The sequence below is a fragment of the Camelus bactrianus genome, chromosome 16 (genome assembly GCF_048773025.1).
Source record: "Camelus bactrianus isolate YW-2024 breed Bactrian camel chromosome 16, ASM4877302v1, whole genome shotgun sequence".
Lineage (NCBI taxonomy): Eukaryota > Metazoa > Chordata > Mammalia > Artiodactyla > Camelidae > Camelus > Camelus bactrianus.
In genome coordinates, this window is record NC_133554.1 from 38,705,186 (window position 1) to 38,729,935 (window position 24,750).

General features: G+C 52.5%; 1 protein-coding gene across 10 annotated transcripts in view; it reads left to right on the forward strand.

Moving 5' to 3' along the window:
* The first annotated feature begins 6,607 nt into the window (after positions 1 to 6,607).
* Positions 6,608 to 24,750, forward strand: part of FOXN1 (forkhead box N1) — a 28,403-nt gene continuing 10,260 nt past the window's right edge. Inside the window, exons 1-4 of one of the 10 annotated variants that reach the window (XM_074343110.1) lie at positions 6,608 to 8,270; positions 21,081 to 21,232; positions 21,625 to 22,083; positions 24,342 to 24,455. In XM_074343110.1, coding sequence (XP_074199211.1) covers positions 21,110 to 21,232; positions 21,625 to 22,083; positions 24,342 to 24,455 — 696 coding nt within the window. In that variant the 5' untranslated portion in view covers positions 6,608 to 8,270; positions 21,081 to 21,109. Of the gene's footprint in view, positions 8,271 to 8,324; positions 8,430 to 14,866; positions 14,985 to 21,080; positions 21,233 to 21,624; positions 22,084 to 24,341; positions 24,456 to 24,750 lie in introns of those variants that run through there. The other 9 variants (XM_074343112.1, XM_074343108.1, XM_074343105.1 and 6 more) reach the window with 9 other exon arrangements.

Genomic DNA, 24,750 nt, shown 5'->3' on the forward strand with positions numbered 1-24,750 from the left:
TCTGTGGCGGTTTTTCACGGCACTTTCCAGGACTGGTCCACAGCATGGCTCAAGCCCCAGGTAGGGGAACACGCTAGGAAGGGACCTGGCATCTGTCCCATATGGCGGCCCCCTTGGCATCCCTCCCACCCAAGGGAGAAGGTAATGGCCAGGAATCTCTGCCAAGGCCAATCGGAGTGGGCGCAGCCACCCAGGAAAGTAGCACTGACATCACCCGGCCTGGCTAATTGGGAGCTGCCAGTCCCTGCGTGTCTTTGAGAAAACCAGCCTCCCATTCCCAGAGCACTCCCTGGGCATTTACATAAAACCCTCTGCCCCTGCCAATTCCTCACCGACCCTTCCACCAGCTGGAAAAACCAGTCCCACCAGACTAGGGGAGGCAGACTGACCCATTCTAGTTGCCCAGAAAGATGGACCCTCACCCAAAATGGCAACCTGCAGCAAGAAGGATGCAGTTGAGACGCACAGGAGCAGGTTCAAAACTCTGGCCTTCAGAGTCCAGGAGCAGACAACATTCTGGATCATTCTGCCTCCCAACCTCCCCTCCCCTCCTCCTCTGCCTCTCGCCTTCATGAACTCCAGTTTTCATTTAGCTGACAAGGGAGGGTGGGGGCAGGGAAGAATAATACCACATCCATCATCCATTCTGGGAGCTCAACATCCTTTCCAGGCTGGAAGCTCATCTAGTGGAAGTTTCCAAGAGTCTCATCCAATTCATTCCTGCTGCAGCAGAGGAAAAAAAAGATACTTACCATCACTCTCATGCCCAATAAAAAGGGGAGCTGAGTTGTGAAGAGAGAAAACCAGAAAGGATTTAATGCTGGATTCCCCCTGGGCTGGGCCTGCACTCAGTATGCCAAGAGTCGGGGGTTTGAAGGTTGTGGGGAGGCGCAGATGGGAGGGGGTGGCTGCATAGGGGAGAACGTGGCTGTCCCCAGGGGATAGGGGTTCCTGACAGGACATGCCAGACATCCAGCAGAGTGAGGAGCATCAGGTGAGTAGCTCCACCCCCACCCCAGCCCCCCAGGCTGGCATTCCTCACTCATGAAGCACAGTCATAAATCACAGCTCCCACCCAGACCCACACTAGGACCCCTCCAAGGCCCCAGGCAAAACTGCCCCCCAACCCTGCATTGGGATAAGGCTGGCCCCAGAATGGTAGGACTCCTCCAGTGGCTTACCCACAATGCAGTGGGTTCCAAAGGAGCAGCCCCAACCCCACCTGCAAGGAGGACGCTCTGCTACTCCTTTCTCCTGGACCCTGGTTAGGTACCCAGAGTCCAGCCCTGCCTGGGTAAGAGGTGGGTGTGCTTCCTAGAGGACTCATGCCTGGTCCACTGTGCTCAGCTTCCCTTCATACCTCTCCACTCCCCTCTCAGTCCTGCTCAGAGAGGGCTAGATGTGGACTGAGATCACACAGCAGCCCCAGGAGATGAAGACTGGGCTGGCCCTGCCTCCTTGGGGAGGAGATGGATGAATACTGGCCTGAGGGTTGAGGGGTCAGCCCTGGTAGAACTCAGGGCAGGCTTCCTCCAGGTGCTTAGAAACCATCCTCCTCAGCTGGTGGGAGGGCAGACGGAAGGCAGGCGGCACCTGTTGGCCTAATCACCATCATTAGCCGAGCAATAAAGTACCATGGACTGGGCCAGCCTTTGATGGAAGGGCCTGTCAACCCAGGTCAGGTTTGTGCAGGCGGCCTGGCAGCCCAGCCCCTCCTGGACACACACACTCCAGACTGAGGGTGGATGGGGCACTGTGGGGATGAGGGTCTATCCTCTCCCTGCCTGGGCACCCACACCCCTTCCCCCGTGGCTTCCAGGAAAGTAGAAAGGGACTTCGGGTGTCTCCTATCAGCTGAATTTGTGCAGTGCTGGGACTCAAGAACTTCTAAGGTAGTGAGCTTCCCATTGCTAGAGAAAATCAGTGAGGCGAAACAACTTGAGGACAGTCTGCCCGATGCAGCTGTGTCCCCAGTTCCTAGCACAGGGCCAGGCACAGTGACTGTTGTATGAATGAATGAATATATCAGAAGCATGGTGGGAAGGGGTATAGCTCAGTGGTAGAAAGCAGTGCTTAGCATGCACGAGGTCCTGGATTCAATCCCCAGTACCTCCATTAAAATAAATAAATACAAAGCTACTTATACCACCACACACACACACACTCTCTTACACAAAAAGAAGCAAAAGGGGGCTTTTTGCTCCTGGAGGGAAGTTAGACACTCTGCCCTCAAAGCCCCTTTCCAGACTGCTGTGTGAGGTGTGCTGTGTGACCTTGAGCCAATGTCACCTTTAGGCTCATCCGATAGGCTCAGGTTTGTAAGCCAATGCCTAGTTTTCTGAGGATGTCCCTGTTTCCCTCCCTCCACCTTCCTGCCGGCCAGCCCCAGCCCCAAAGGCCACTATAGCAGCCAGAGGGCCCAGGGAAGAGCTATCAAGCCAAGACTTTAAAGGCAAAACCTGGCAGGCGGAAAGGGGCCCTTGTTAGGCAGACAGAGAAGGTGGCAGCAGGGAGGTTGGTCCCCATCTCCTTGGTCCCCAAGTTCACCTTGACTTGAGCCTTAGGTCAAGGGAATCTCCAAGGCTTAGGGTCCTCAACCCCCAAGTAGGCCCCTTGGGAGCTCAGGCCATGACTCCCTATCTCCCCAAAGCCTCAGAGGTGAGGCTGCTTCCTGAAATGGGAGGGGTGAGCTATGCAGGAGGGTGGCGGTGCAGCCAGGGGTGCAGGGTGAGGGGTAGCACTGGGATGGGTGAGGTTCTGGTGGGTGCCAGCCTGGAGAGGGTGCTCCCTGCAGCCTCCACCCAGTCTGGGCCCTGTTAGTCATGATCAGCAGGGCCATGAGGTTTTACTAGGGGCAGGGAGTCTCAGGGTGAGCCTCAACCTCAGGGAGAAGAGTAGGGAGAGGAGGGACATAGGGGCAAATGGAGTAACCTGATTGGAAAGATCGGGACAGGGATTCACAAGAGCTGCTCTTAAGGGTGGAGAGACCCACAGACATGTATACACTAAGCCACAAGTTCCTGGGTCACACACACACGACCCACAGACACCTGCGTGCATAGCTACACACTCATAGGCACTGACAGCACTTTGGACACCCAGAGTCACTCACAGACACACACACGTACAGAGTCACAGACACTTGTACACACAACTCACTCAGACATAATCACAGATGCCCATACACACAGTGTCAGACCTAAGTGATCCCAGAAGTACACAGAAGCTCACACACACTGAGACACAGATTCTGGTGTGGACATGCCCAGCATTACGTTACAGCGCCAGACTTAATGCATACCCATGATGGCACATGTGAGCGTGAGAACAGAAATGTAAACACTTGCCCAATCGTACACAGGTACCTGTGTACTTCCACACACACTGATGGCAGTGACCACACACACACACACACACACACACACAAGGCATGGCTCCTCCCACCTCCACAACAGTGCCTCCTGCAGTAGAAGGGATTAAGATGAGACAGGAGAAGCCTGCCCTCCCCATCCGCAGGACTCTAGCTACATCCCTCACCACTGGTCCCCCCGCCCCCCAACCAAGCTCTCAGCTTGGAAACTCCCTGGATTTCCCAGAGGGTCAGCCAGCCAGAACCAGCTCAGACCTCCCAACCCAGTGGCCGTCTGTAGTCACACACCCTCCAGGGCTCTGGCCAATGCTCCTGTGATCATCCACAGCCAAGGAGCTGCCTGCTCTTCCCCAGGAAGACCATCCTAACTCCAGACTTCTCCAGCCTTTCTTTGACATGGGGATCCTCGGACCTCAGGGCCTCATGATAGCTATGCTTGGTCCCTGTTTCTCTGCAGATGTTCTTAAGGGTCTTCCACGCCAGTGGAGTGAGACTTGGAAGGTCTGGGAAGTGGCGGGCTCAGTCTTGGGAACTCACTTTGGGAAGACAAGTTCAGCTCACATGAGCACAAGTGGACAGAAGATGGGCAGTCCTGATTCAGGGTGTAGGGAGGGGGCCCCACTTCCATCACACTGGGACTCCCAAGAGTGGGAACATACCCTTCCTTCTCCCTGGGGTCACCAGAGTGCAGCATGGCAGACATTGGCCAGAGGGATTTCCATCCCCAGTCAGGGCTGCCACTGGCTCAAAGCAGCCCAGCCCTGGGCAGAGCTCAGCAACAGTCTCCAGAGAGACAGAGTTTCTTCCCCTGGCCCCAGTCTGTTTAAACCCCCAACCACAGCCCATCCAGGCCAGAGCCCAGCTCAGTTACATCTGCTGGTCCCGAAATTAGGGTGCTGGCGTGCGTGGGACCAAACCTCCTGATGGAAGCAACTTTCAAGGGGAGCAGAGCCAACACTGTAGCAGCCAGAATTGAGGGTAGACACCAGGACAGACTTTCTTGGTCTAGGAGAGAACTCCGAGGGGCTGGTGTGATGAAAGGAGAGGATGGATCTGTTTAGAGGCAGCTAATGAGGAGAATGACCTCACAAATCCCCTCTCAGTCCAAGTTCTCTGAAATTCCCAAGGCTCCTGCTTTAACTCCCAGACTGCATGCAATGAGGAAGTAGTGCTTCCCAAAGAAAAGAGGGAGCCAGAGCCCACACCCATTCCTGGGGCAGAGGTGGATCCTGTCTCAGAAGGGAAGGAAGTTCATCTCGCCCTTCAGAGTCTCACTGTAGAAAGATGAAAGCCACAGTCTCTCCTGCCATCCCATCAGAGCCTCCCTGGGATCCTTGGCCCCTTAAATTCATTTTCCTCTCCTTGATTTTTTTTTTCACATTTACTTTTACTATTTTTTTTTAATATTTTTTATTGATTTATAATCATTTTACAATGTGTGAAATTCCAGTGTAGAGCACAATTTTTCAGTTATACATGAACATATATATATATTCATTGTCACATTTTTTTCCTCTCCTTGATTTTTAATGAAGTTGAAAATCTTTTCATTTGTTTATCGGCCATTTGTATTTTATCTGTGAATTGCTGATTCGTGTCCTTTGTCCATTTTTCTGTGAGATTGTCTTTCTTCTTATTTATTTAGAGGAGATCTTTATATATTACCATTTTTAACCCTTTGTCTGTTATATATGTTGCAACACTTTCTTCCAGGCTGTTTTGTATCTTTCAACTTTGTTTATGGTATATTTTGTTCTAATGAAATATTTAATTTTTATTTAAGTAACATATTCCTTTTATGGCTTCTGGATTCGATGTCATTTTTTTTAAAAATAAAACCTTCTCCATTCCATAATTATAAAAATGTTTCCTATATTTTTCTGTTTATTTGTATGGTTTTCATTTTACATTAGATCTTTAAACCATCTGGATTTTTTAATGTACAGCATGAAGTAGGACTTAACTTTCTTTCAAATGTAAAATGTATTATCCCAAGTCCATTAATGAATTTTTACACTTTACTACTGCTTTAAAACATGTTATTATGATATACCTAATTCTCACAAACACCCAAGTTTATTCTAGACTCTATTATCTTCCCTTAATTTATTTGTTAATTTTGCCCAAATCACACGGTTTTAATTGCAGAAGCCTTACTGACCACTTTGAAATCTGGCAAAGCAAGTTCCCCCTATTAGCCTTCTTTTTCAAAAACTTCTTAGCTATTATCATGTATTCACTCTTCCCCAAACTTTAAAATCAACTTGTCAAGTTAAGGGGATGGGGAATTAGACATCTGATTTGAATTACATTCAGTTCATAGGTTATTTAGGGTGGAATAGACATCTTTACAATATTATATTGAGTTTTCCAGTTCAGGACCATGATATGCCTTTACAGTTATTCAGGGTTTATCTTATGTCTGTCAATAAAGTCTTATTGTTTTCTTCATGTACATTTTTTGTATTTTTTTATTATTTATTCCTGAATGTTTTATAATATTGCTATTGTGAATTGGATCTTTTGTCTCCTTATATTTTCCAACTGGTTGTTTTAGTAGTATGGAAATGATTTTGATTTTTCTATACTTAACATATATTCCACTACCTTACTAAATTCTCTCATTAGTTCTAACAGTTTTTAGTTGATTTCCTAAGTAAACAATCACATCATTTGTAATTCTTAAAGATTTTGCACTTTGCTTCTCATATTTATGTCCCTTTTTTTTTTCTTATCTTATTGCAATGATTAGGGCCTTCAAAATAGTGTTGATTTGATAGCAATGATAGCAGCCTCCAATTTACAACTTTCATGGTTCTCTTTGCCCAGAGTATCAGTAAAGAAATATCTCTGAGTCTAGAATAATAATTAGCCCTGTATACATCAGATAGAAGCAATTAGCAAACACACTAGAAGGTCCTGACAGCTGCCCTTTCACTGTGAAACTCCACTGATTGTCAGGTTAAGGGAGCAAGGCTTTGATTTCTAATGTGAGTCCCAGAGAAAGGTGGATTGAGGCAGGGCCCCTGTTCTAGCCCCAGAACACAATTCCTCTACCCAAGTGAGCTAGACAGCTCATCCTCATTCCCCACCCAGCACCACTGGGCTTGATAAATAGAAAGGGGGCACAAGTCTATTGAGCATCTACTACATGCCAGGGATTGCGTTGGGAACTTGATACATTATAATCTTATTTAATCCGCAACTACTCTGTGGATGAATAATACTATTCCTTTGTTAACAGAGGAGGAAACTGAGGCTCAGAGTGGTAAGTATGGAAGATGACACAGATAACCTCAAGCACAGAGGACTCCGTTGTTATCTGCCTCAGCACGATCTTTTGAAATGGACATTCCCTGCCTAGACCAAGAAGTCTCCAAATGTTTTAGTCTACACCACACTGGTACCAGATGACATTATGATCCCCCAGCCAAGGTTGACATTACCTCCCTCTTGGAATGAAGTAGAGTAAGTAGAGAGGAGATGGCCTGTCCACACCCTCAGGCCGGAAACCAAATCCCAGGCTGTGCTGGGCAGCAGCTGTACCACTAGGTCCTTGGAGCCTCTAGTTCCAGGAAGAGATACACGTGGCCTCAGAGACCAGGACAAGGTGGGAGGGGAAGGAGGGAAAAAATGGTCATGGACAGAAGATAGGGGTGAAGCAAAACAGATGAAAAGGGAACAGTGAGTAGGAGGTGGGGACAGGGTCTGGGCAGGGAGCCAGGGACAGGCCCCAGGCCTGAGTCCAGGTGAGAACAGTGGGGGCCAATTTCCAGGGTTCACCAGGTACTCCATCCCCAATGTGGACTCTGAGAGGCCAGACCAAACCAGGACCAAATGTGGCCAGGACCAAGCCACAACCACATAAATTTCTGTTTCCATCATCCAGACCATAAAGAGTGGCAATGGAATCACGACACAGAACCAGAGGGCCTCCAGCTCCACCTGCACAGACAAACAGATACACATACAGGGCAGGACTGCTGACCTAGACTAGAGATGTGTACACAGACACGAGGGTGTAAACACACAGATGACACACAAGAGGACATGGACACAGGCCTGGATACAGGCACATAGATCCGCACACAGACATGGGGAAAGACATAGATACAGATGCGCACCAACCCGGGGGACAACCATACAAGCACACAGAGACACTCACATACCCACGGACATACAGAGGAAGTCACGGATACATGACACATGGGTGCACACACCCACACCTGAAGGTGTCAGAGGCACTGGAGAGAGACAGACAGATGGCTGGACCTCGTGAACAGATAGATAGTCCCCACCAAATCTATGCTTGTGCCTGGCCCTTGAGGGGTCACAACTATTGCCCATCCACGGCAGGCCTGAGAATCCTGGGCAGCCACCCAGAACTGCTGCCCAGAACCCCCTCACCAGCTCCATGAACATACATGCGGTGGCCCAGCTCTCCTGACACACGTGTGCATGTCCCAACTGGCCTGTACCCCACCCGTGGCGGCTATCCCTGTTCTGGAGTGCAGGTGGGGGCCACAGGACAGCCCCCTCATCCACAGGCCACAGGCTGCGCCCGCTGGCAGAGACAGGGGGCCCGGGCTGGTCCAGGAGGAGGGAGGGGCCGGAGGGGGTGGCCAGGGCGCGGCTGGGGCGGGCACAGGAGCCGGTACCTGTCAAACAAGAGCCAAGGAGCAAACGAGCTTCTTAGTCACCTTGCTCGTCTCCCCATTTTGGCAGCAGCCCCTCGGGGCAAGGGGAAGCTGATATCATAATTATTGGCTCACCCAGCAGCTGCCTCCCCTCATCTGATGTCAGCACAGACCCAGGACAGCCGAGCTGACTGACTGACAGAAAGACGGAGCTCCTGGCCCCCCAGACCCCGGCCCCCACGCCGACCTGCTTCACTGAGCAGGTAAGAGGAGACCCGGCCCAAGTCAGCCGTGGAGGCCAGCGGGCCTGGGCCAGGATATGGGGAGGGGGCCTGCCTTTTTAACGGGCCCTAGGAGTGACTGGGAGCATCTGGGTGCTCCCTTTCCTCTCACTGACGCTCAAGGGAGAATCAGGAAGTGGGGTGAGTGCCTGGAGGCCAAGGAGGACCCCCTCCTCCATGCTCCTCCCTCTTCTTCCTGTTCCAGGTTGCCTAACTTCAATCCTTCTTGCTGTACTGTGATTTTTCATTCTGGTGTTTGGTGGATTTTGTGTGTGTATTGGAGAGAGTGTGCTTGGGCACCCTGTGCTGGGAGAAAATAAAGACTCAGAAGGGCTAGAATTGGAAAACTAGAGCTGAAAGACAGGGAGGCAGATTCCTAATTTAGTGGCTTTTCCAAGTGGAGAGAGAAGAGCTCAGCTCTGGGGGCTGAGTGGTGCAAGGGTATGTGTTGATCAAGGAATCATTCAGTATCTCTGAGTAGCCTTGGTTCGGGCCTAGATGCCTGGGCCTGGCGGGGGAGGTCTGGGTTGCAGGAAGGAGATGGTGCACCTGGTGGAGAAGCAGACAGGTGGCAAACAGGTGCTGTGGCTGGTACCTGATGCTGAGCTCAAGGCAGAATACCCCAGAGGTCTAGAAACGGCTCTCTCCCTCAATTCTCCTGAAACCAACAGGCCTGGAGAGCAGACCCAGGATATGCAGGGAGCTCTTAGACCCTCAATGCCTGGACTTGGGGGTCTGGGGATCAAAGGCCCTTAGGGAACTGGCTAGAACAGCAGGAAGACCCCTCTGGCTCTCATGGCTTCCCGCCGACCCCAATCTGATCAGGTAAGGTTCTGGCATTCCCCGTGGAGTCCCCAGGCCTCCCTAAACGTCCAAAGAAGCAAGTTAGATTAAGAATAGACTCGAATAAGTGGGCGTGTTTGCCTCTTCTCTCTGCACCTACAGGCATGGGGAGATACGTGTGTGTGTGCATTGTGACCAGGCATGGCTGGTCAGCGGGAAAGAACCCAGGTGGAGAGGGCCCATGCTCTTGAGAAGCCATCTCATCCATCTCCCCTGCCGCTAGGCTGGTCATTTCTCACACCAAAGAGGTCTGCCCCCTCCTCACTTTCCTATTCCCGAAGGAGGAAACAGGGTCATTCCCTCACAGTCTTGAAGTCCTTCCTGGACTGAAGTCTCTACAGCTGCAGGATCCACCCCTGCTTGCTCCCATAGGCTTCTCTTTTCCCCACTGATAAAACCCAGTTCCTCTGGGCTGACTGGAGGGTGAGAAGGGGAGGGTGCATTGCACTCCAGTCCTGTCCCTGTTGAGCCTGGCTCAGGCCTTTTTAGACCCTTGGTCATTCCCTGACCCCCGGGACGCAGGCATTCCCCAACCGATGGGGCCAGCATCTCAATTCCTGGCCCCCTGTCTTGTGGTAAGCCCGGCGGGGCCAGAGAGGGGCTAGGTCCTGGGGAGGCTCAGGTCCTCAGGAGCGAAGGTGCCGAGGGGAGAGGCACATGTCCTCCCAGCTCCCGCCCAGCCCCGCCCGTGCTGCCTCTGCCGAGCTCAGCTCCCGGCTCCAGGGCCTGCCGGGGCACGCTGCCCCCCCAGGCCCGGTGCCTCACTCACCTCCCAGGGCCAGGAACCTGTTCTCCCGGGAATGCCAGGGAGTTCTCAGAGGACTTTATTTCCCAGGGGCTCAGGGAATTCCAGAATCCTCTCAATTCTGCTCCTGGGAAGGTCAGAGAAAGATTAGGGGGGTTTGGGAACCCTCCCTGCTCCCCGTCTTTGTCTCACTCACAAACTCTCCCCATATGGCCCCCTACCAACAGCTGTGCCTTCATTCACTGCGAGAAGGGAAAAGCCCCGGGACAGTTACAGACAAGGGGGAAAGCCCACTTGCTGACACTTGCCTTCTGGGAAGCTGATTTATGTCCCCACCTTGGTCTCAGGGAAAACCTTCCTTTGGCCCCCATGGAGAGTCCCATCTGCCCTCTATTAAAGCAGCCCAGCACCACTTCCCATGGACTCTCCATCCTTCCTGCTGGGAAGTCCTTCCTGTTGTCTAACCTCCCTCTTTCCAGCTTGAGTCTTCATAGACCAGCAGAAACCCCACAGCCTGCACAGGGCTCAAGCACATTGCCAGACACTGTTACTAAGTCACATTGAAATTTCTTAAGAGCTTGTGAGTAGGAAGGGACAGAAAGAAGGCCCTGTGCCTGCTGTCCCACTATTACTCTGATGAGAAGGGGGCTGTTAGGATGTGTTTCTACCTGTCTCCCCTTATTCCCCAGCGGGATGCCAGGGACAGAGGTCCTGCAGATATGCCCTTCCCTCTTTCTTTCCCAATCACAGCTCACCATCATCCCTGCTGAAGCCTGCAGGGGGAAGTTTAGCAAGCTGAGATTAGCTTCTACAGCAGGAGAGGCTGACATTAGAGAGATGTTTCAGCATTTTAAATTGAGTTTAGCTGGACAATGTGACCACAGGAGGTGGTTTCCTGAGTGGAGTGGCAACCATTGATCTGTGATGGGTGCGGCTGGGCTGGCAACAAGCCCAGGAGCAGGGGAATGACATGATGACCTCTGGGAGAGTGCATCTCAGAAGTGTCAATCAAAGGTCCCTGAAAAATTTTAGTCTTTCCATTTTATTCATTCCCATCCTTTGCCCCTTCCTCCATCTCTGTGCCCAACTCCAACCTCAACCCCCACCTCATCCCTAACTCCTTCACTCCATCCCTGTCTCCTTTCATCCCAACCCTACCCTCATTCCCATCTCCAACCCCAGCCAAGTCCTCTTCCTATCCAATTCCTCATCCTGATCCCCAATTTCATCTCTACCTCCACAACCCCATTCCTCTCTTCCCTCTCTACCTCACCTCCTCAGCACCACCTTCATCCTCATCCCTAGCCCCATCTGCCCATCCCACACCATTCCCACCTCCCCAGGATGGGTCTCTCCACAGATCAGAGTTCCCCTTTGGATTTCCATGCCCCTCATCAGTGCCCCTGCCAGGTCCTGGTATGTCCTCCTCATTCTCCCAGTGTTCAGGGAAAGCCCAGAGCCATAGACATTAGGAAAAAATTGATTGGATAGGATAATCCCTGGAGAAGCCCACAGCTTCCTGGTCCTCACTGGACCTTAAAGGCTGGATGCTGACCAAACAGTAAAAACGAGTTCAGGTACAACAGGACAAGATGAGGTCTGATGTCCAAATGGACCTCTCTACACTGCGGGTGTGTGGCAGGTGAAGGGGAAAATGAAGACATGCTCAGAGGGCCCCAAAGGGAGGCAGTGACAACCTTTATGTGTATGGGGCAGGGGTGGCTGGGAGCATAACCAATCTATTTTGCATGGCCAGGCCCAAGGCAAGGGAGATGGACAGAAGCTAAAGCAAGAAAGCCTGCTGGGTTGTTTAGGAATGACTACAATCGTGAGCATCCCTGGGTCTCTACCCTGCCTGTGGCTCTTGCTTAGTCAGCTCAGATTAATGGGGCCGGGGAGAGAATTAGCTGAATCGTGATCTCTCGGGAAACTTGACTCGAGAGCCAGCTGTGAGTCACAGAGAAAAGGAAACCTATGCTCTCATGGCTACTCTGGAAGCTCAGAGAGAGGGGCACTCCTCAAGACCCCCCCAGGATGCAACAGAGAGCCCCTGGGAGGTCTGACCCTAACCCTCCACCCCATGCTCACAGAGGATGCATGATTCGTCTACTTCAAGCCCTGTTCCCCCACCTTGAAACTACTGCTTCTGACAAACAACAGCCAACCTGGGCACCAACACACACACGCACAGAATGGAGCATGTCCCTGGAATCGGATTGCCCAGAGACAGTTGGAGATCCCACCTACACTTGTAAATTCCACAGCCATGTCCAGGACTACACCAGCCCATCAGAAAGGCGTAGGATGTGCATCAGGACACACACACACACACACACATACACACACACACACACACACACACACACACACACACACACACACACACACACACATCACCATGATCAGAAAACCCAATTACCAGACTGTTCACTTAGCAGAGAGACTGCAGCCGTGTTCACTGTCAGAGGTACCCCCAGCTCCCTCTGGGAGGAGTTCATGGAGCCCACGTTGGGACCCAAAGAGCATGTGGCTTTGGAGAGGAGGCTCAAACGCTCTGGGCCTTCTCATGATCGTGTCCAATCTACCTAAGGTGGGAAGGGTTTTGGAGAGGAAGTTATTTGGGATGACAATGCCAAGCCCACGAGGATATGGGGGTAGTCAAAGGAGAAAGGTGGAGGCTAGAGCCCAGGAGATGGATGATCTCAAGGAAACACCCCAGGACCTGCCACTTCTCTACATCCTTCTCCTCAGATGGGCAAGGGAATGATTAGGCACTCAGAGCTGGCTTCACCGAACCCAGTGTGCACACACCCACAAAGCAGAGAAGATTCCCTGCCATGGGTGGGGCCTCAGTTTTCCCATCTGTCCAATAAAAAGGAGGTTGGATGGGAGGGCTTCCCAGTACTCTTCTCACTCCAAAGTTCCGTAAGTCCAGGCAGGCAACTTCCTGCCTTCCTTGTGTGTGTTTGCACATGTGATCTGGATGGCATGGGGGAGAGGCTCCACCAGTATGTATCTGACTTGTACTAGATCTGATTATTAGTACTGGCGGCAGACTTAATATCCCTAATAATAGATAGGTAATAATGAGCAGTCCTTCTGATAATGATATGTACAGAGCACGAGAGGCCCCTGGCCAAGGGATGGCAGGACCCAGAGCCATCTCATGCCCCGACTAAAGTGAGCAGGCAGAGAGGGGCCTGGAGGTGAGCATTCTTGACCACGCCCATGGGGAGCAACCTGGGAAGGGCAAATGCTTGAAGGGACCAAGATCTCAGCCCCCCTCCCTCTCCTGAAATCCCATAGGCCCAGGACCCCAGTGGAGGAGGCAGGGCACCAGTCAAGATGGTGTCAGTTTATCTTCCTCAGAGCATTTTAACCTCCTGGTTCTTACTCAGCCCCCAGGACAGCCAGGTGAGGTGTTTAGGGCAAAAGTGAGGATCCTATTTAATAAAGGAGGAAATGTGGTCAGTTCCTGTGACTAGCCCACACTGACGGCAGGGCTGGGAGAGGAGGTTCCAGGGTCCTGGGTCAGAAGGACTCCCTGTGAGGGAACAAGAGGCTTGGTAAGGCAGCCGGGGGGCTCCTGAGATAGTAAATGCCAGGCTAAGGGATGAGGTGAAACAAGGCCTCTGTCATCCCTGTTGGTCTCCCAGCTCAAATCCTAAGCTGCCAATCACCACCACAGCCAATCAGCTCTGCAGCCAGTTGCCAAAGCAGTCCATGGGAGGGTGGAGGTGGAACCAATCACTAGGCTCAGCCTTAAATGACCTGGTCATGGGGGCGGGACTTCTGCATCACAGTAATACAGAGCTAATGAGTACTCAGAGGCTGGCATCCCCATTCCCCAGCCCATTCCTCTACCCTCGCTCTAGCCAGTGTGGCTGGGAAAAGCTTGTTGTAAGGAAGGACAAAGGCCATATTTTATCATCTATGAAAAATCCACCTGTTCCTTCAGTCACTCCCCACCTCATCATCCAATTTTTTATCCCTTTCACAGCTGGGCAGACTGAGAATTAAAAAGGAACTTTCTTTGGAAATCAGATTACTGCTTTCTGCACACTGCCTCTGGGAGGATTAAGCAGGCAAGAAGTCCCCAACCCCCAGGAGCCCAGCTCTCCAGTCAGGCCCCGAGGGGTTCTAAGTCCACATACAAGTCCCTTGCCAAGCCTGTCCTCACCAACAGACCCAGTCATGCCTTTAAAAATCCCTGGGGAAGGGAAGGGGGGCAACTTCTCCCTCTTAAATTGCCCATGTAAGAATCTCATGCTCTTGGGAATTGAGAATTTTGCCTCCCCTTCCCCTGCTAACCTTGGAGGACAAGTTGAACTTGCTTCTGGGTGTGAGATCTGGAGATGGGCTCATAGCCTCAGAGCATGGACTCCAGAGTGGGCAAGAGGGAGGAAAAGGCAGACCATGAATGACCCCCAAGAGAAAGAGCAAAAGATTCCTGGGGGCTGGGGGTGTTTAGGTGGGAGGTCTCTTGGAAAGAGGCATCTAAGAAATAGGGAGAACCCAGTAGAGCCAATATCCCAGACTAGGTGGCCATAGCAGAGGAGAAAAGGGGACCTGGTAAGTGTGTCTCAGAAAGGGATGAATGGATAGCTTTAAGGATAGCATTTCTTCTTTCCTTGAAACCAAGCATCACTTCCTTCCCATCTACCAAATGAGCATCCACAGGCAGTTCAAGAACACCCATCCACCTGTCCCACTGTCCATTCATCCATCTATCTGTCCATCTGTCCATCTAGCCATCTAGCCATCCAGTCATTTGTCCATCCAACAGTCTATCCAACGATTGGTCTGTCCATTTCATCCATCCACCTATCCTCCCATTCATCCATGTATCCATCCATCGTTCATCTCTCCAAAGAGATCAGGCCCCAATTAGTCTCCCCAGGGCTGCTGGGAAGGGCCTGTGGTCCTGTGGCATTTATGAGGCATGTGACCTGCCTGTCTGGCCTGGGGAGGCAGCCCCACCCCAGCCCTCAGGCAGGGGGCTGGTCCAGGCATGTGGGAGTATTTATACCTCGATGGAGGCTCCTGGGGTGTTGCTGGGCTGAATGACTCCTCGAAGCTGTGATGGTGGCCAAGGCCCAGAGCCCACTGTGAGTGTTTGGATTCAGCTCCTCTGGGGCCAGGGCTGGGTGGCAGGGGCTGGGGGTGGGCTAGAGAGATGGGTGGCCAGGGATGGTGGAAAGGAAGGGGTGCTGGGCAAAGAAGAGTGGGAGAACAGGAAGCTGTTGGAGTTAGACATCTGCAACAAGGCTGGGACCCACCCTCGAGGAGGGATGAGTCCATTGTCATTTACTAGCCTCTGGAGGGTCCCTTGGTGAATGGCAGGAAGGACAGGGCAAGAGGACTAAGATTACAAGAGAGATTAAGGTTAGACGTCTGGAAGAACTTCCAGGTCAGCCCTTGGAATGGAAGGTGGTTCAAGTGCTTTTTCAGGATGGGCATACCAAGTGATGCTCAAGGACTAGCCTACTTCCAGAGGCAGGGGAATCACTAAAGTGGCTTCAGGAGAGCCCTGGTTTGGGGGATGGGAATGACTCAGCGACAGGTGTCAGTGGCTCATATTTGAGGAAAGCATCACACGGGGGACATGATTGTTCTTCATCCTTTGTTCTTCTTCCCCACTCCACCTCCTGCCCTTTCCATCTCTAGTTGCTTCCCAGAGCAGTTTAATCAGATCTCAAAGCAGGAGCAGCTGACCCCCTTCCTGATACTGAGGCAGGGTCAAGAGCCAAGGGGGCCAGAACTTTGGCCTCAGAACCCCCAACCTTGATGGAAGAAGAGGAGCTAACTACCCCCTCATTCTTGGTACCCCCAGACTCCCAGTATCCAAGGTGCCCAACCTCAGGAGTGGCCCCCAGGCCCTTCCCTGCCACCCTCACTAGGTAACCACTGAACTGCTCCAGGGGACCCCTCCCGCAGCCAGGCAGGTGGAGCCCCGGGTGGGGCCACAGGGAGCACTGGGCACGGTCCCCACCCCTTGTAAAACATGCTGCCGCAGCCAGCAACAGAAACCATTAAGGCGGAACTACAACATCTCCACCTCTCTCGTAAAGGGCGGGTAGGAGCAGCCCCAGTGGGAGGGAGTGTAGAGAGAGCCCATTGAGGACCCTAGTGTCCTCTGTGACTCAGCTGCCCACATGGGGTGCAGGGACAGAGCCTCCTAAGGAAACCTCCATCCTTGCCCCCATCTCGCCACCCTGGCTTCCAAGCGTGAGCAGGGAAGCTGAGGTGTTTGTGAGGTGGGGCTGTGTAGCATAGTGGTCAAGCAAACTGGCTTTGAAGCCTGTGTCTGAATCCTGGGAAAGCATAGTTTACTAGCTGAGTGAACTTGGGCAATTCGGATTAACCTCTCTGAGCCTCAGTTTCCTCGTCTATAAAATGGGGTTGATAATACAGCACCTCTCTTCTCAGGTATAAAAACTCACCCAGCTGTTCCTGGTCCCCTTGAGGATTTCCTCCAGGAGGTTCCTCCTGAAGGGATAGCAGAGGGGAGGGCCCAGCTCACAGCCCTGTGGACCATATACACATCCACTGGACCAGCTTCAGCATCTTTAGATGCAAATGGTCCCAGTGCCTCATTGTACTTAAAATGAAACTGAGTGCAGAAAGGGGGACTGACTTGTCCACACTCATACTACCAGCACACAGGGTGTCCCCCAGCCCCTACCCCCAAATGCCCCCTCTGCCTTAATCCTGGCATACTAGGAAGAGAGTCTCTGAGGGATGGGGAGATGTGCTGGGAGGAGGGGGCACAGGGCCTGGCTCTTTGTGAGAAGGACACAGAGCAGAGATTCAATAACGATGCATATTAATCCTATTGTCGTAATTTCTAGGGAATTTCTTACCCATGTTCCCTACTTAGATTAGAGGACCACTTCTTTCTTCTCTCTGAGTCAGGGGAAGATCAAGTCTACTTCTTCCATCCCCATCCCTGCCCTCCCACTCCTCAGGGAACATGGAAGGAGGACAAGTTCAGAGAGCAGATGGTAGAAAAAATACCCAGATAGTAAACAGGTCTTCAGCTAGTATTTTGCTAGGGTTGCACCCCTAGAGTATGTTTTGGGGGCGTAGTTGGGGCTCTCAGAGCCTGAGATTCAAGAGATGTGGTTTTCAGTTTTAACTCTGTGATCTGGGCATGTCACTTCTCTCTGGGCCTCAATCTTCTCCCCTGAAAAATGGGATTAATGACCTTTTTCTCCTACCAATAATGTGCTGATAAGTGTTCACCAACAAGCTCTTAAAAAAAAAAAAAAAAAAAAAGACCTGTTTTGTAGATTTGTTAATTTCCTTGGGTAAATACTCCCACCATGGCCGATTTGGGCCAATTTCACTGAAAGTGGAGTTGAAAAGCGATGCGCACAATTGGCCTTAACAAGCCCAGAATATCTGGCTCCTGCAAACCACTGCCTGCTATTCTCTGGGGCAAAAGGAGGATAAAAGATGATAGATACAAAAGTGCTTTGCAAAGTGCTGAGTGCTTTGGAGATGTGGAGTTGTGATTAGAAAAGTCCGTATAGACAAAGGGACCCCAGGGCACAGTCTACCTTTGAGAGAACTGGCCTAGCTCTACCCCCAAAGTGGGACACGTTGTGGGTTGTGGGAGCCCATACTGAGTGGCAGGGTCATCAGTGCCATCTGGGGTAGCTCCTGGGATCTGAGAAAGGATCGCCTGCACCAGACGACCTGCACTGGTTTACTGGCAATATTTGTACACACACATATCCCACTGCACCCCCTGTCACTGAAGAAGGTGGCATAAAGGCTTCAATGAAGGATTCCTTCTGAATGCAGATGCCATCCCTGGGGAGCTGCAGCCATCAGAGAGGCCTCCTGAGGGATCTAAAGCAAGAGTCTCCCCCTCCTCCCTACTCTAATCCCTGGGAGTTTCTGCAGCCATCCTCCCTCGGGGGGGTGGGGGGGTGGCTAACATGATCTCTGAGGCCAGAGGATCCGGAGGAGGGAAGTTTAGCCTCTGCCAATGGGGGAGGATGATGTCGGGGAGATGGAGGTGGGAGGCAGGAGGCAGGAGAGAAGAGTGTCCTTTGCTCTCCCTGTCCCCACCCCCAGACTTCATGCATTAAAATAACCCTGTCCCACTGTTAATTATTAATAATAGCTATCATTTATTGAGCACATACTATGCATTAAGCTATTTACAAGCAACATTTCATCTAATCCTCCAGAGAGGTACGTATTATTAGCCCTATTTTACAGATGAGGAAACTGAGGCCCAAGGAAGGAAGTTAAGCAAGTTGCCCAACCAAAGTCTCACAATTACTGGGGTTCAAACCCAATCATGACTCTAGAGCTTCTGAACTAGATCATCCAACTTCAGGAGCAATGCCACCTACTCCAGAGAGGGGTCCAGGACAAAGGCAGCCTCATTCGTCTCACTATAGTGAGCCCTTCCCTGTGCTGGACAGAAGGTCCCCCCGCACACCAATCAGAGCCCCTCTGCCCAGCCTTTGAGGTGAAAAGACTCTTTGCAATGTAGTCCATGAAAGACCCCATTTCTCCTGGGCTGTGCGGTCTCAGGCAAGTTATTAACCTCCTCTCTGGGCCTCATTTCCTCATTTGTAGAATATTGCTTCAGCTGAGGCAACCAAGGGGGTTTGTCACAGAATCAGGGGTCATCATTTACAAAACGTACCCAGAGGAAACCCTGCACTGAGGTCCATTCAGGGACTTCTGCATCGTCAGTGCAAATCAAGCGATTGGCCTCTGAACTCTGCAGAGCCTCCCTGGTTCTATTCCTCTTCTTGGAGGAGGTGGGGTGTTGGTTTGGCCGAGCCGGGATAAGAAAGTCAGGGCTGGGAACTGAAGACTTTAGTTAAGGCCTTGTTCATGCAGGAACTCAACCAGGGCCACAGATAATATCCTGGGACATAGGAGCCGCTGTAAGGGTGGGCGTGAGACATGCTTCAGGGGTCCTTCTGGGAAGGCCATACCCTCAGCAGGAGGCGCAGCCAAGCGAAGTAAGTCTCAGCCTCCTTGGGTTCATGTCTCAGAGGAGCAGGGCTGGGGTCTGAACTCCCTGGGGCCAGGCCGAGAGACGGTCAGGCAGACAAGAAAGGCTGCAAAGCAACTCCCACCTGTGCACGGCATCATTAGCCACTTTCCCCAAGCCTGAAGCAGCAAGATCATCAGGAAAACTACAGTCCGGGGTCAGGAGCCACATTTCGCCAATGAGACCAGGTGGACAACATGTGTCCCTGAGCATTTTCTATGTGCCAGGCACCTTATGCACATCATGTCACTTAATCTTCATGATGACCCTGTGAGGTGGGTCCACGAACCCTACTGTCAGAGGAGCCAAGGCAGATACAGAGATTTATACAATTTGGTCAGACTCACATAGCCAGGAAATGACACAACTGGGGCTCAAACTCAGGTTGACCCAAATCCAGAACCCTTGCTCTTAACTGCAGACTATGCTGCCTTCAGAGAAGAGAGTGACCACCACCCCACAAGTTACAAGGCCTGAGACCTGGGGGAAGAACACCCCAGCCTTACCTCTGGAGGGGCCTCAGGAAAGCAGCTCTGGATCAGGGCCAGGCGTGGCAGGCAGGCCCGAGCTGTCCAGGGAGCAGGGGCCAGGCCAGGCAGTCATGCGGAGCCGGAGATGGGCTGCCCTGCACCATGGGCCTTAGGCTTGCTCCACCGCGGTGTCCAGTTACGGCCAGCTAGGCGCTTCTCCGGTCACGCCACATTTAGCATTGCCGAGTGAGCGGCACCGAGACATGGAGAAGGGGCGGTAAAGACTCTTGAAGGGGCGGGAGAGCCTCCCACCAGGCCCCCCTTGGACCCCAGCCCCCAGCTCCCTCAGCCACTGAGCCTCTGAGGGACTTTGGGCAAATGCCCTCCCTTCCTTGTCCCCATCACCCTCTCAGATGAAGGTGACAGTTTATTTAGCAAAGATGTACCAACCCCAGGCTGGACACCATGGGGCCACTGAAGCCATCCCTCCCTCCCAAAGCTCCCAGGGGAGCAGGGCTTGGGGAATGCAGTTATCCTGCTCTGCCTGAGGGGGTCTTGGGTAAGTGTCAACCTCGTGATTTTCATGTTGCTTGGCCCCGCAGCTCATGCACCTCCACCATGACCCTCACCAAATGAAGAAACTGTTTGAGGAGGGTAGACTCCAGAGTCGAAGAAGGATCTGGGTTCGAATCTTGACTCGATCAGGATTCATTATGTGACTTGGGCAAGTCACTTAACCCCTCTGCGTCTCAGTTTCTTCATCTGGAAAGTGGGGTTAATAATGTACCTTTCTCATAGGATTCTTCTGACAAACCGATAAGAAAATTCTCCAAATCATTTATACAGTAGCCAGCCCAGGGCAGGCCCTCAGCAAATAGTGGCCTCTATCGAAGACTACTTGGACAAAGAGGAGTAAGCCCTCAGGTCTCGGCCTCAGCCCAGGCCCTGGTGCCCTTTGCAGGAGGTGGAGAAGGAAATCAGAGAGCTGAGGATAGTAATAGTAAGAGCCACACTAATAATGATACTACTAACAAGAGCTAACATTTATCGAGCACTCGCTACATCCTTGGCACTGTGCTAAATCCCTAGCGGTCATGAGGGCGGCCCTCCCGGTCTCCCAGTCTCCCTGTTTTATGCAGGTAATTGATGCTGAAGCTCAGAGAGTTTCGCTGACACAGCTAGCAAGGAAAGGCAAAGGCTGGCTTTGAGCTGAGTCCTCAGTGTGCTGGGCACAGAGTTTCCTTATAATTCTAGGAGGTCTGGGCAGAAAGAGCCCTCACATGTCACCCAGTATGAGCCCTGAGTTTCTCGAATGGGGAGTCTAAAACTCAGGAAGGGCAGTGGCCCACACACGGTCACAGGTACCAGGGGGAGTGTGCAGGACCAAAAGCAAAAGAAAACCACACATGCCAGACATCCCACAGTGGGCCGGTGACAGCATCCCCAGTGCTGCACCAGGCTCATGGGGCTGCCAGGCGTCCAAGTCCACCAGACTCCTCTCTCTCTGTTTCCTACTCTGTCTCTCACATTGTTTATCTGCTTCCTTCTGTTTCTGATGTGTCTCTCAGTTTGTCTGTTTATCTGTCTATTTCTCTCTCTCATTAGACATCTGGCTGGAGTCAGGGTCCCAGCCCAGGGATGGGGTGGGAGTGGAGGTGGTGGACTTGGTCTTGGTCAACCCTGGACGCTGGTCCTCACTCTCATCACAGCTGGCTTTCTTCAAGGCCAGGAGTGGGTGATGGTGTCGCTACACCCGCCACAGTCTGACGTCACGCTGCCGGGCCCCACCAGACTGGAAGGCGAGCCCCAAGGGGACCTCATGCAGGCGCCGGGCCTCCCAGGCTCCCCTGCCTCACAGAATGTAAGTACCTTGCACCTAGGCCTGGGCTGAGGGCTACACGAGCAGCAGGTAGACCATCACCCACCCTCAGGGACCTCCCTGCATCTGTTTTGTCTTTCCACCAACAAACTAGTACCCAGTGACTCCCAGATCCAGAAGTGTTCAGACCTCGGCCTCTGCTTAACCCTTCAGCCTGGGACTTTCCCAGGGCAGGGCTGTGCCTCCATCTGACTGGGGGCGACCCAGGTTTAGGAGCAGTGTGACCTCATCAGATGGGGCTGCCAAGGGCAGACTATGTCTCCCCCATCAACTGGGGGCTCCCCAGAACTCAGCCACTGACCCTTTACCCTAGCACAGAGTAGGGTCCTGGTCCAGCCTCTGCTCATAGGCTCTCTATTCTCTGTCCACCCCAGAAGCATGCCAGCTTCAGCTGCTCATCATTTGTGCCTGATGGCCCTCCAGAGAGGACACCCTCACTGCCCCCACACAGCCCCAGCATCGCATCACCAGGTCCCGAGCAAGTTCACTGCCCAGCCGGCCCTGGCCCGGGCCCCTTCCGGCTCTCACCCTCAGACAAGTACCCCGGCTTTGGCTTCGAGGAGGGCCCAGCAAGCAGCCCCGGGCGCTTCCTCAAGGGCAGCCACACGCCTTTCCACCCATATAAGCGGCATTTCCATGAGGACATCTTCCCTGAGGCCCAGACAGCCCTGGCCCTCGATGGACACTCCTTTAAGACCCCCAGGGCCCTGGAGGCCTTCGAGGAGATCCCTGCAGATGTGGGGGAAGCTGAAGCCTTCCTGCCTGGCTTCCCAGCAGAGGCCTGGTGCAACGGGCTCCCCTACCCCAGCCAGGAGCACAGCCCCCAAGTCCTGGTGAGTACCAGTGGCCCAGCGGGCATCCCACCTACCCCTGGCCCAATTTCCGGCGGCCCAGAACAGTTCTTCTGAGATCAAACTCCCTGCCATCCCTTTCCAGACCTTTCCACTCAGGGTTAGTGTGCACCAGGGAAGCAGCAAGCTCAGAGAGTTGGGGTCTCTCAGTTTCCTTCTGGGCCTCCAGGTCAGCTGGGGAGGGGATGCTGACCTGGTCCAGCACAGAAGGGGCAAGGTGGGAGAGGCCGGTCAGACGAAGGAAGCTGGAAGTTTCCCAGAGGCTCCTGAGTCAGGATTCCTGTATGCAACTTTTCTCTGTTTGTTTAAGTGTCAAGAATCCCCAGCCAGACAAACATGCTCATATGTAAATGTGAGAAGAAAAGCACATTCCAGAGGCTAAGAGAAAGGGTTTAGGGAGGAGCCACAGAGCTCAGTATTCTCTCCAGCATCAACATACAGAGTTGAGAGAAGACTTAGGTCTTCTCAAAGGACACTTCTGGGTCCCATTCTTTGCCCAGAGTGGGGCCTGGGTGTATTCATAGAAATACCTTGGAAGCTCAACATGTCCCTCCATGGCCATCCCCACAAGCTGTGTGACCTTGGGCGAGTCACTTAACCTCTCTGAGCCTCATCAGAAGAACATGGTTAACAGGACCTACCTCATAGGCTTGTTGTCATGGGAAGAGGAAAGCTAAAGAGAGCTTTGCTCCCCATTCCCCAGCCTGGGCTGTGCCTACTCCAGATGCCTACCAGCTCTCCTTACCTCTTGCTTTCAAACAGCTTTCATTCCATCCCCACACCACCCCCCAAAAAAAGTCTGTTTCCAAGTCGAAAGACAGAAAAGCAGCTAGGCATTTACTAGCTGTGGCCAAGATGGGATCTGGTTCTGGTTCTGGTTCTGGGACCCTTTGATGGCTTCTCCCCAGGCCCATTGAACACGACAGTGGCCCACAGTGAGGGTACCATTATATCAGCTACTGCCTCCTAAATGTCCACTCAGTGCCAGCTCCTGGTCACTGTGCCAGATGTTTTCTTTCAAATGCCCTGTTTAATCTTCATGACAACCCTCTAAAGAGTTCCCATTATACCCATTTTGCAGATGAGGAAACTGGTTCCATAGAGACCAAGTGATTTGCCCAAGGATTCTCAGCTGAGATTTGAGCTCGCTCTTTTACTCCCCGCACAGTGGAGAAGAGCTCGGGCCCAGAGACCCATAGCTAGCTGGTCGACTCATTGACTCGCTGAGTGACCTTGGGCATATCACTTCCCCTCTACAGGCTCAGCCCCATCATCTGCCAAATGATAGGGTTGGACATAGTGTTTGTGGCCCTTCCAGGCCTGAGCTTCTATGATTATGGTTATCTCTGCATCAGCCACCCCAGGGCACACCCAGAAAGAGCTCAAACTGATTTGACCCTCTAGGCCCAGATGCTGGTTCCCAAGGCCCCTGGTAACCCCAGGAAGAATGGTCCACCTGCTCCTGGCCTTATTCACCTTCTGTACCTAGCTGCACACTCTTTCTGGTCCTACTCAGGGTAGAGCTCTGTGCTAGTCCCTGGGAGCTCCATGTGGGGCTTACAATCCATGGGAAGCCAGGATCTGGCCAGCACCACTAGCAGCAGTTGCAGGCTCCCTGTGCCAGAGTGAGGGGGCCATGGGGCTCCAGCAGACCAGCAACTGGGTAGGCTTCCTAGATCAGAGGCTCTGACTTGGAGATGGCCAGAGTAGACACGACTCACCAGTCCCCTCCAGAGAGCTTGTTGGATTTCTTCTGCCTTCACCACGGCTCTGCAATGGGAATTCTAGAGCAGTAGCCTTTTCTGGGTGTCCTTTGCAGACCTGAGAGGCTGGCAATTCTGAATCAGCAAGCAGCCCCGAGCCAGGCCTGGTGAGTGAGGTCAGGTAGTGCACCCTGGTGCCATTCCAGGGAGACCTCTGGTCCTACCCCAGCATCAGGCTGACCATTGACAAGTCTCCCCCACTTCTCTGGACATCCTAGCCTCAGCCTTTCACCTGCAGTGAGGCTGTGGGAGCAGGGGAAGAGCTGTTGGTTCCAGCCCCAGTTCCACCACTAACTTGCTGAATTCCCTCAGGAAAATCTCTGCCCTTTGCTGTTCTCTATTTGTTCTCCAGGAATAGGGTTGGGGGGAGGGTGGGTGGAAGGGCACAGAATAGAAGTTGCTTTTGTTTAAGGTTCAGGACACAGAAGAGAGAAAGAAAAATAAGATCCAGCCCGGTCATCTGTTTTACCCTTCCAGCAGGGATCGGAAGTCAAGGTCAAGCCCCCAGCTCTGGAGAGTGGTCCAGGAATGTACTGTTACCAGCCCCCGTTGCAGCACATGTACTGTCCCTCCCAGCCCCCCTTCCATCAGGTGGGTCCGGGGCAGGTGGGTATGTGTTCCCAGGGTCTCAGGATATTATGTGCATGTGTGCTGTGTGGGTGTGTATGTGAGTGTGTGTGTGCATGCCTGAATGGGCAGGTAGGAGCAGCAGGGTCCTGAACCTCAGGCTGGGCCACCCGGGGCAGGGAACAGGGATTCACAGGAAGGGAAGAAACTGTCCTTCTCTCAGGATGGGTGAGGCTTGTCTGAGGTCCTGACAGTGCCTGAGAGGACTCAGGAAAGAGAGTAGGGCTGAGATTGGGGCTGGACGTGAACCAAAAAGGGA